General features: G+C 37.1%; 1 protein-coding gene across 1 annotated transcript; it reads left to right on the top strand.

Annotated features, from left to right (window-relative positions):
* Positions 1-588: 588 nt before the first annotated feature.
* Positions 589-945, top strand: LOC148294421 (uncharacterized). Its single transcript, XM_088253744.1, has one exon. It carries the CDS (start codon positions 589-591, stop codon positions 943-945), a length of 357 nt encoding a protein of 118 aa, XP_088109870.1.
* Positions 946-12256: the final 11311 nt, after the last annotated feature.

The following is a 12256-nucleotide window of genomic DNA, read 5'->3' on the forward strand; positions in this document are numbered from 1 at the left end:
GGGTTGGCCAGTGTGGGCTTATGGGACCTGATTGGTGCAAAATCGGTAGGTGGTGTCGAGGGGGGATTACCGATTGTGAGGCTAGGCTGGTCAGCGTGGGTTCTTGGGCCCTGTTTGGTGTTAGGTTCTTTCCACGTGTCATGGCATGAGAGGCCGGTCAGATATAGTATAGACATGTCTTATGACAAACTCTCATGCAACGGGGATAACATTTTTTACTATTCCGGTCAATAACGCAATGACACGTAGAATAACTTTTCCACGTGTAATTGTGTTATTAGTTAGGGATAGCAAAATAGTGTTATTCCCGAGTAAGTTTTTTTTTGCTAGTGTTGACCTCTACTATTTAGAAAAATGGTGTGAAAAAAAGGAAAAAGAAAAAAAAAAAAAAAGAGGTGGATCCAACTTCCAAGTAGTAAACTTTTGGATTATCCCAAATCCCAATTATCTTCTAAAATATCAAATGGTCCACACCCCCAACAACAACTTGGTCTTCCTCAATCACCCACACCCATTATCCTTATAATTGATGAGTGCAGCAGCACCTTTCAAAAGAGCGAAAAAAGAAAAGCTACTGGCACCATAAAAATGGGTCACTGTTCATCAGCAGCTCTGTTAGTGATGGTGGCGTTGACCCTGTTGACCACAACTCACGGCATCAACAACAGCAGCGGCGGCAGGACCACGTGGTGCGACGGCCTCAGCGATCCATCATGCCTCATTGCAAACAGCGACTTGGACGGCATGGAGTTCCTGATGGACTCGGAAATCAACAGAAGGATCTTGGCCGGAGGTTCAAGTGTAGCCATACAGGCATTGGATCTCAAGAAAGCGGTGTCGTGTGATCGGAAGGGTTTCCCTCCTTGCCATCCCGGCTCCAACAGAAATCCCCCGCCGCCCAATTGCGACAAGACAAGGTACAATCGCGAGTGCTACCGCAATTGACGACCCAAACGACGTAATTTCATATTCTGCCAAATTTGGGTGCAACTTGTGTGTGCTATGTTTGGTGGTTGTAAGTAGTAAGTACAGAATAAGGTTTCAATTGATATGGTGTGCTAACTGTATCATTGAAATTGTTGTAAGTGTGTATTGATTCTCTTGTTGTAAGTGTTTATGATTTGGATATTCAATTGTTCTTACTTTTCTGTGTAACAAAGGATTTGAGAAGAAGAGCAAATAATTTGTCAATGATTTGGGGTTGGGATTCTGTGTAGTGTTTCTTGTTCCATCTGCCAAGAAAATAAATGAGAAAGATTTAAAAAATGGCCAGTGGTGGTGTGTGCCTGTGTGTAGTGGGTATGCATTGCAATTTGCAAGGATAGTGAAATCCTAACCAGACTTCATTAAATCATGGGTTAAATACTAAACTCTGTTTTGTCTATTTGGCTCTCTTACCAAATTATGTCCATTCCATCAAATTATACTATTAAAAAATGTTTCCTTAATAGCAATGTGGACCGTAGGAAGACCGAGCGGAGGAGGGGGACGAGCACGGGAAATCGAGGGTGGCGGGCCGATCTCCATGGGCTCATGGTGGCAGCTCGGACATCTATGGTGGTGGGATAGGTTACTTGTGAGTTTTTGAAGTCAAGTCAATTAGGATTTTAGATGATTCTGAAAGACTTTAAAAATTCTGGTGTGGCTCTAAAATACATACACTACCGGGCAAGTAAGCTACAGCTGTTTGTTCTGCATGTGGCCCACTAGATTCCACTGGCTTCAACCAACTCCATACAATTGTGAACTTGGTTGCAATGCAATGCTCTGGCCGGGCTTGGCCTTTCGCAGCCCTAAGGTGGTTGAGCCCCAATTAGAGTCTTCATTGGGCCCTGCCCGAAAAGTCCAGCCACCCCCAAAGGATTTCGTAACTCAATAATATTTTTTTCTCGGTGGTAGAAGATGAACAACATTTCTCCATCTCGGCTGGGTTTTTATTTTCTTTTTCCATATTGTTTCTTGATGATAAATTTCTTGTCATTAGTGTTGGGGTTTTGCTTCTTATTAGGGTTTAGGTTGGGTTCAGGATTTATACTCGGTAAAATTCCTACACCCTTTTTTGTAGACTTTTTATTTTCCTGAGTGATTCAATTTTATCATAGTGCTAAGAGAAGTTAAAGAATTTTCCTTATCAACACATAACATTGTTTATACTAGTTTGCTTCATAGAAAAGATTATCCTCTAAAATCCTAATTGGCTACACAACCCCTATGTTTTCATATTTAAATTTATAATCGTTTTTATTATTTCTTAACATAAATTTCATATTTTAAATAAATAGAGTATTCTAATTAATTATAATAGCGATTAAATTGCCAATGCGGTCTACCCAACGAAAAGGATCTTAACTTGAAGATCATGATCTCATGTTAAGAAAAAGCGTTTAAATTAAAAATACAAAAACTAAATTAGCTAAATGAGTACAACAAAGAGATCATTTCGCTATTTAAACACTAAATTATCATAGATGGAGTTATATAGACCGCCTCTCCCCCCCCCCCAAAAAAAAATTGCTAAAGCCACTCCACCATCTAATTTTTTTGGTTGGAACCCTCAATTTTGTGATAATTTACAAATACATACACCCCACTCAAATGAACTTTACAAATTACTTGGAATCCTCCGTAATTTGTTGTACATAAAATGTTTATCCCAATTAATTGTCAATAGGGTCTGATTTAGTGAAAAATGATGTTAATTTGCAGACTAGTGATCTCATATTCGAAGCCCTATAACACCGTAACAGTGTGTGTGAGAAAAACCCCTCTGTCATCCTAACTTTGGCAAAAAAAGATCTCTCCGCATTAGGTGGCTTTTCGTTTTGTTGTGCCCTAATACGTAAGATTGTTGCCGTCATCAGCAATAATTCTAAGTCCTTTGGAAAGACCTAAAGTTTATAAACAAATAAAAAGCAAATTAATAAAAAACATAAAGAAAAATGAAGTTAATAACTTTTATTTAAAAAAACACAAACGAAGGGACCGCAGGGGTAGCTAGTGCACCACTTTTGGTCTTGAATTGAATCGATACTGACTAGTCGTGAATCTCGTGCTGATCTATACAAACAATTACTGTTTTGGCTCTTTATGCACATGAATTTATATTTTTCTTGCACCAATACGTAAATAATGTTATACACGTGTCAACCTGTAATTTGTGTGTTAGAAGAGTAAAGAGATGTTCTTTTTCTATATATATGTGTGTGTGTGCTTGAGGAGTGCATGCAGCACAAGAAGAAGAAAAAAATGAGTCACTCAGGAGCAGCTCTGTCAGCTATGAAGGTGATGATGGTGGTGATGGTCATGGCCCTGCTGACCACCACAAGTCATTGCATTAACATCAACGGTAGCATCGTCAGCGGCGGCGGCTACTCCTCCTCTTCGAGGTGTAATGGTCTCACTGCCACGGCATGTCGTATTGCATACTCCGAGTTGGACTTTGACTTGGAGTTCATGTTGGACTCAGAATTCAGCATAAGGCTCCTCGCGGATGGCGGTTCCTACCACCCCACCGGTACATCAAAAGAAAGCGGAAAATCTGCGTCCTGCGGCCCAAAACGTGGACCTTCGTGCCGCGGTAACCCAAACCCAAACCCCAAAGGAGAGCACTGCGAGAAAGTAGGCACCAACAGGTCGTGCTATCGTTATGGTAGTAGTACTGATAGCGGCTAAGCCATTTACTACCGGATGGATCCATGCATTGGATCGTGTGCAAGCTTTTAAGTTATATAAGTGGTGTTATTTTTTCCGCTTTTTAATTTCTGTGTACGTAGAGAGTTCGTGTTGGTACGTCTCTGCATTTGGTTCTTCATTTTCTTTTTCGGTTTTTTATTTACTTAAATATCAATGGAGGAAGAGAGATTCGACTTCCACAGTTAAGAAGATGGAGTTGGTTGTTCTTTAAATATTGATTTTTGGTGTTGTATTAACCATTTAAGTATGGATTACTCTTCTCTTTTTAACTTTTAAATGCTAGAAAAAAAAAGAAAAAGAAAAGAGAAAACATCACTGCTTGTGTCCCTGGTGCATACACTTAATAGACATTTTGGGGAAATTGGATGAAAATGTTTTTCCTGTTTTGTTCTTGAAAACTGTTTCTGAATTAAGCTATGACTGACGCCTTCTCGAATCTTGAAAGTATAACTTCGTTTTTTTAAGTTTTCATTTCATCGAATTTTTTGTGTGAAAATGGTTTACTTTACCAGACAAGCATCTTATAAACACTAGAAAATAAGTGATACTTGGCCATGATTAGTCTTGTTTAATATATGAATCAAAGATACAGGATTAAATTGGACTAATCCCTCCACTTGTACATGATTAGTCTTTTAGTCCAATTCATCACCATCATCGCTTATCCCTTACTAGTATGGCCACATTTGGTTGCTCGATTAAATTGGACTAATCCCTTACTAGTCATTTTCTCTTACCGTAAAGCATATACATTATTAATCAATAATAGCGCAAAGAGAAAAGTTTATGGAGGGGCCTAGCTGTGCTTTATACATGTATGTAAGAAGAGTAAAGAGCCAAAGTACTTTTTCTATATTATCTATATACAATTTTTGAGTATTGCATGCAGCAGAACAGTACAAAAACAAAAACAAAAGATGAGTCACTCAGGAGGAGCTATGAAGCTGATGATGGTGATGATGGCCATGGCCCTGCTCACCACCACAAGCCATGGCCCTAGCATCCACATCAACACCAGCGTCGTCACCAACGGTGCAACGGTCTTACCAACACGGCATGCCGAATTGCACACTCGGAGTTGGTCTTTGACTTGGAGTTCATGTTGGACTCGAAATTCAGCATAATTAAGGATCCTCAAGGGTGACGGTTCCCATCCCACTGATGTATCAAGAAAAGCGGGACAGGCCTGTAACCGATTTGATAATAAAAACATGGGAGATTCACTATTATACCCAATATAGGAGCCTAAATTATAAAAATACCCTATATGAAATGGACTTTAGAAACACACCCAAAGTCCATTTACAACATAACAAATAGACTTTTAAATTCTTTTAAATTACAAAACTGCCACTGATTTCTCAAAACAAACCCAACCTCAAAACATATAAAAAAGCCCAAAACACTCAATAGGGCATCAAAGTAATTTAATAATCAAAATTCAATTCAATAATGCCAAATGTCATTTTTTGGGTTTTTTTTGGGTTTATTTATAGAAATTAAATAGTGTAGGGTTTATTTATAGTTTTAGTGCTAAGAATTGGTATTTAACTAAATATCTCTAAAAAGAATCCCTGCCACGGTGGGAAAAACAAAATTCCCATTACAGGCCACTGTAAGGAGGAACCCACCAGCAGGGATTGCTCCAGACATCCCCCCAACAATTAATCGGCCGCTACTACTACTACTACTACTACTGATGTCTTTTGTTTCTTTCCGCTTCTTAATATTTAGTGCCCTACTCATCAGCGTCAGTTTAATTTCTGTGTACGTTTGTGTGCTTTTGTATAAAAATTATAGCTTCTGGCTCATTCCTTCACATATATAGAATTTAGGATCTTCAAGTCCTTCATTAAATATATTGAGGATCAAGATCTTCGGGTCTTACTTCCCCTCTTTTTTTCCAGCTCCATCATAATACACAGAGTGTAACCAATATTGTCTTTTCGTTTCGTATAAATGTGAACCATTTATAATAAATGGGCATTGATTGCTTCTGGCAATCATGATTTCAGTTATATATATAATACAAGACCATAAGTATCAATATTATATAAATATAGTAAAACAATATATATCACAGTATACATAAAGTTATAAGCCAAACTCATGAACTAACTATATATATGTATAGGTTATATAACATATTATATTACCATTGTAAAACGAAATTAACTAATAACCCAACATAAATAAAATAAAATAAAATGAGTCAAGTGGTATAAACGAGGAATAAAATAAATAAATTAAAGACTATGGAATTCCAAGATAATCTAATATTAATGTGGGTTCAATATGTAGATAAAACTACAAGTTTAAGAATTGGATTTCCAACCAATTCAGGTTCATATAGGCACAAATAAGTAATGAACTTCAGGTTCATATATAGTATGAAGATCCATGAAAAACTATGAACTTCAAGTTCATATCAACATATATTCGAAACTTCAGGTTTGAATACGTAGATCTAAATAAATTGAATTAATAGTTGTGCTTTGAACTTCATATTCAAATCGATGTATATGCACTCGAAATTTCTGGTTCGGGTTCTTGACATATGTAGGCCTCATGGAATTCTGATTTTGATTAATACAAAATCAAGGAGTTTCATGTCCTTATGTGCTCTTTAAATTCACGGAACTTCACAACCTCAATTATTTGGAATCAAAGAACTTCAGGTTTTGATTCAATCAAAAGGACTCTAGGTCCTAATCAAGTTATATGATGAGGATTGAGGAACTTCGGCCCCTGATCTTTTGTATAATACAAACTCATTATAATAATTAAGATCATACTTAAGATCAAATAAACAAACAAATAAAAAAAACATGGCATTATATTCATGTGTAATAAGAATAAGGAATTTTTTTCCTTAAACGAGCATGATGAAATCTAATGGTGAGTACAAAGAAACTCTGTACCATGTGATGACTCTAGCTCATATAAGAAGAAAGAAAATTCAGAGAAAGAAAACATACTAAGAGCAATGTCGTGCTGATAACGTGTTATATAACTAAGGGGAAATTGTAGAGAGAATTGGAAAGTAGAGGAAGACAATAGAAATTGTTCAATCAACTTGTATTTCTCATCTTGATAAGACCTCTTATTTATAGGCTTACAATGGTAAGAAGACATTAACAACTCATAAGTTACGAGCCCATTACTATGGTATTTAGTGTATAGGTTACATAGAATTAAAAAGGGTGAATGCTAAGAGGTATGGTGGTCATCCACCAACTCATGCATTTACAACAATTCTACATTACTTTAGCATATTTCTCTTTTTCCTCTTTTTCGGTCACATTAGGAGGAAAGAAACTCTTTGGGGGCCACCACTGTGGTACCTCCTCTTTCTCCTCTTTTTCACTTTGTGAGGCAAAAGCAACAAAAGAAAAAGCAAAAGCTAACATATTGAGAACACAACGTAGAAATAAACCGTACCCAAAACTACTTTTACATCACTCTTGTCATTCATAAGAGGGAATTTTATTACCACCCCTAATCAACATGAGGGGTACAATTGGATTATGGAGGAATTTTTTTTTTTGGGCAGTCCTTGAATTAATTGAAAACACCCACCAAAATTACCGAAAATGTCTACCTACCATATTATTTACACCACAGCAACTATGAATGATGATGACATTGGAGATCATGATGGCTCATGACTACCTTGAGAGAGTACCCTATTGATATCTACCATGTAGTTGAGGAGAAACATTTGTATAAAACGGGAATAACATTGTTTTACTATACCGGGCCAATCACGGTATGTAATGCTTAATAACTTTTTCAATTAGCATATTGTGATTGATCGGGGATAGTAAAACAATTGCTATTCCCGTTTCACACAAATTTTTGTCAAACAAAGTAGGGTAAATATTCAGTTATGCTAAGATATGCTCATATTCTTATTCTTCTCCAATATGGAGGTATTTATACAAGTACAAAGATGTGTTAATCCTAAATAAAATGGGAAATATATCTAAATTACAATAGGAAATAAATCTAAATTACAATAGGAAATAAATCTTAATTATAATTTGACTAGACAAATAGGTAAGTAACTAAAATCCTAACTAAGTAAGGACTCGCCAACAATTTTTCTGTCAAGTGAAAGTATTAAATTTTAGAGGGTATACAAGTTTCAAGTAGGGGATATCAAACAAAGTCGTGAAGAAGGATCTTGACGGACTCGGAAAGCAGCAGAAGGATCTTGGCCGGAGGTTCAAGTGTAGGCAGATCGGCAGTGGATTTCAGAAGAGCGGTGTCGTGTGATCGGAAGCGTTTCGGTCCTTGCCATCCCGGCTCCAACAGAAATCCCCCGCCGCCCCATTGCGATAAGACAAGGTACAATCGCGACTGCTACCACAATTGAAGACCCAAACGACGTAATTTCATCTTCTGCCAAATTTGGGTGCAACCTGTGTGTGCTAGGTTTGGTGGTTGTAAGTAGTAAGTACAGAATAAAGGTTCAATTGATATGGTGTGTTCATTGTATCATTGAAATTGTTGTAAGGGTGTATTGATTCTCTTGTGTTCATGTTTATGATTTGGAAATTCAATTGTTTTTACTTTTCTGTGTAACAAAGAATTTGAGAAGAAGAGCAAATGATTTGTCAATGATTTGGGGTTGGGGTTCTGTGTAGTGTTTCTTGTTCCATCTGCCAAGAAAATAAATGAGAAAGATTATAAAAAATGGCCAGTGGTGGTGTGTGTCTGTGTTTAGTGGGTATGCATTGCAATTTGCAAGGATAGTGAAATCCTAACCAGACTTTATTACTAAACTCTGTTTTGTCTATTTGGTTCTCTTAGCAAATTATGTCCATTCCATCAAATTACTATTTAAAAATGTTTCCTTAATAGCAATGTGGACCGTAGGAAGACCGAGCGGAGGAGGGGGACGAGCAGGGGAAATCGAGGGTGGTGGGCCTATCTCCACGGGCTCATGGTGGCAGCTCGGACAGCTATGGTGGTTGGGGTGGTGACTGTGATAGGATAAGAGATGGGATAGGTTACTTGTGAGTTTTTGAAGTCAAGTCAATTTGGATTTTAGATGATTTAAAAAGACTTTCAAAAATTCTGGTGTGGCTTTCCGAAAATACGGGAGCTTCTATAATGAGGAGCTAATTTGAGGAGGTTATGTGAGGAGGCCCATCTCATCATCAAAAGGGGTGTGGACCCCCAATGCACCCCCCAAAGTACTTTGTTTTTGGTTATTGATGGTGAGATTTCACCTCCTCAAATAACCTCCTCAAATTAGCTCCTCATTCTAGCCTTTCCGAAAATACATACACTACCGGGCAAGTAAGCTACAGCTGTTTGTTCTACATGGGGCCCACTGGGTTCCCAATCTGGTTCCATTGGAGATGGGTTTTTGAGGTGGGTTGCTATACTTTGCAGCCCTAAGGTGGTTCAGCCCAATTAGTCTTCATTGGGCCCTGCCCTAAAAGTCCAGCCACCCCAAAAGGATTTCATAACAAATTTTTTTTTTTCTCGGTGGTAGAAGACGAACAACATTCCTCCATCTTTCAAGGTACTCATTTTTTATCACTTCAAATCAATTGTACTTGTTGGGTTTTTATTTTCTTTTTCCATGATTTTATTGTTTCTTGATGATAATTTCTTGTTATTAGTGTTGGGGTTTTGCTTGTTATTAGGGTTTAGGTTGGGTTCAGGATTTATACTTGGTAAAATTCCTACACCAGTTTTTGTAGACTTTTTATTTTCCTGAGTGATTCAATTTTCTCATAGTGCGAAGAGAAGTTAAAAGAATTTTCCTTATCAACACATAACATTGTTTATACTAGTTTGCTTCATAGAACAGATTATCCTCTAAAATCCTAATTGGCTACACAACCAGTGGCGGTTCTAGGATCAAAAAGCCGGTTGGGCAAAAGTTACATACTAAACCTGCCCACCCAAGATAATAGAAGATGTAGCCAATAGAGGAAGAGTTTGACCCAAAAAATAAAAAAAAGAGGGAGAAACTTGCTGCTGTTTGTAGCAAAGAGAAAGAGAGAGAGAGAGAGAGAGAGAAACAAGAAATCTGAAGAGAATGAGAGAAAAAATGGGACCACATGGATGGGCAACATATGGGTAGGATTTGTTTTTAATTCCTTTTATTTTTGGGCTGGGCTTATAACATATAGGTTTTTTTTTAATGAAATTTTTTGGCCCCCTTTACACAACCGACCCCTAAGTTGATTTTATTTTATAACCGTTTTTATTATTTCTTAACATAAATTTCATATTTTAAACAAATAGAGTATTCTAATTAATTATTAGCCCATGCTCATGCATGTGCCAATTGGTTTTCTTTTTTGTTTTTTATTTTATTTTTAGAATTAAGAAAAGATAACATGGGTAGTTATATTCCATAAAAATAGGACCTATTATCTGATTTTATTTTTAATTTTAATTTTTTTAATTATGAAAAAAATTTGAATTTACCATATTATCCTCATTTAATTAATAATTTCAATTCTTAATGTTTGAATTAACCAAGGGTATTTTCTAGTATTTTGATTATCTGCATTTTGCTTTATATATATAGATAATAGCGATTAAATTTTCAATGAGGTCTACGCAACAAAAAGGGCCTTGACTTGCAGAACATGATCTCATGTTAAGAAAAAGTGTTTTAATCAAACATATACAAACTAAATTAGCTAAATGAGTACAACAAAGAAATCATTTCGCTGGAACAAACACAAAAAAAAAAACCTACTAAAGCCACTCCACCATTTTTTCGTTGGAACCCTCAATTTTGTAATAATTTGAACTTTACAAATTACTTGGAACCCTCCATAATTTGTTGTACATAAAAAGTTTAGGGTATACTAGTGATTTGCCCCTTGAATTTGTACATTACTTTTAATTAACTCCCTATCCTTTTTTTATTTATAAGAAACTTAAGGATATGAACTTTTTTTTTCCGCCAATTTCCCTCATGCCGTCTAAATTCGCAACATTTCATCCAATTTGCCGTTAAATATGAGGGTAAAATAGTAATTTTGTACGTTAAAATAAGTAAAAGATGAAAAATAAAATAAATAATAGAAAATTGAAATAATAGTGATAAAATAAAAAAATGAAAACTCTCTCTCTCTACCTTCTTCTTTGAATTTCCAGAACCTCCTCATCTCCTTCTCTTCAAATCCAAATCCAAACTTTCTACTTCTTTGCATATCAATCTTCAACACCCTTTAAGCTCGAACTGTTATTGAGGGTCTTTCTTTTGCTACTAACCAAGGCTTTTCTCACATTTGTGTTGAGTCTGATTCCAAGCCCTTTATCAATTGCTGTTTGGGGAAAATTGCCAAGGGAGCCTGGGAACTCTATCAATCCTTGGGGTGTATCCAGGAGCTGAGGTCGAAGTTTACTAGTGTTTGCTGGGAGTGGATCCTAAGAGAAGCCAATGCTATGGCTGATGCAGTGACGACAATTGCAATCTGAGGGATGGGTACGTAAGTTTGGGTCGATTGACCCCCATCCTCTCACGCCTGTTGCCTCTGCGATGCGTTTGAAGAATTTTTGCATTCTCGATATGGCTATGATCTAATTATGTTTCTGTGGCTCTGTTTTGGGCATGTTAGCTAGCAAAGACTTAAACAAAGACTCATTCAATTTGGGGACTTTTTGTTTTTTGTTTTTTTGATGGGTTTTAGGGTACTTTGGCTAACTTTGATAAAATGACAATGAGATTCGGAATTGGAGTACAAAGTTATAAGGCATTCTGCCGCATGAATGCTAAGTTAGTAAGCTGCAAAATCATGACAAAACTGCTCATAAGATAAGTAATAGGTAGGGATGACAGGATTTGAATCCATGACATTTTGTACCCAAAACAAACGCGCTACCAAGTTGCGCTACATCCCTTTCAATTGGTCTACAGTGTCATTGTAGAGAATCCATGTCTTGTTTTCCACATCTTTACTTCCTCCATTGATATATGGGGTTGATGTGCTGGAAGAGATAGAGCTAGGGGAAGGGGGCGATAGGGTTGCTGGTTCAGTGTGTTTTTCTTCCTTTTTTTTATATTTTTTTGGGGTCAATTTTCTTCTTTTTCTTCAATTTTTAGATGTGCGGGTGGGTTGCGTTTGGGGAAGGAGGTGGGTTGTGTTCGGGGAAGGGGGTGGGTCACTGGCTGCTATGATGGCATTGGAATGGTTGGCAGCCACACCTAGCCCTACCATCATCTTCCCTAATCCCTCTCACAAATACAACAGCCAAACCACCACAACCACCATCATCTTCCCAACCCCCTTCTTCCCCCAAACTTCCATGGGTGTCTTGATAAGTTTTGGGATGAGAGAGAGAAAGGGTCCGGCATGGGATGGCTGGGGTTGGGGTTGGAGTTGGTTTTGGTGGAAATCAGAATGAGAATTTTCATGTGGGAGAGAGAGTTGCTGTCGGCACTGGGTGGGTTGGCACTTTGGGTACCTGCTTTGGTTTTTCTTCCATCTTTATTTATATTTTTCATACTTTTTAAGAGTAAAAAGTTTGAATTAGGTGGATTTGTATTTCCAAATCCGGTGAGCTTGGGGTTTGACAGAGAATT

This window comes from Prunus avium, chromosome 5 (assembly GCF_965620075.1).
Source record: "Prunus avium chromosome 5, drPruAviu1.hap1.1, whole genome shotgun sequence".
Classification (NCBI taxonomy): Eukaryota; Viridiplantae; Streptophyta; class Magnoliopsida; order Rosales; family Rosaceae; genus Prunus; species Prunus avium.

Excerpts from the sequence above, each read along its gene's own strand:
- LOC148294421 (XM_088253744.1), top strand. The coding sequence starts at position 589 with ATGGGTCACTGTTCATCAGCAGCTCTGTTAGTGATGGTGGCGTTGACC.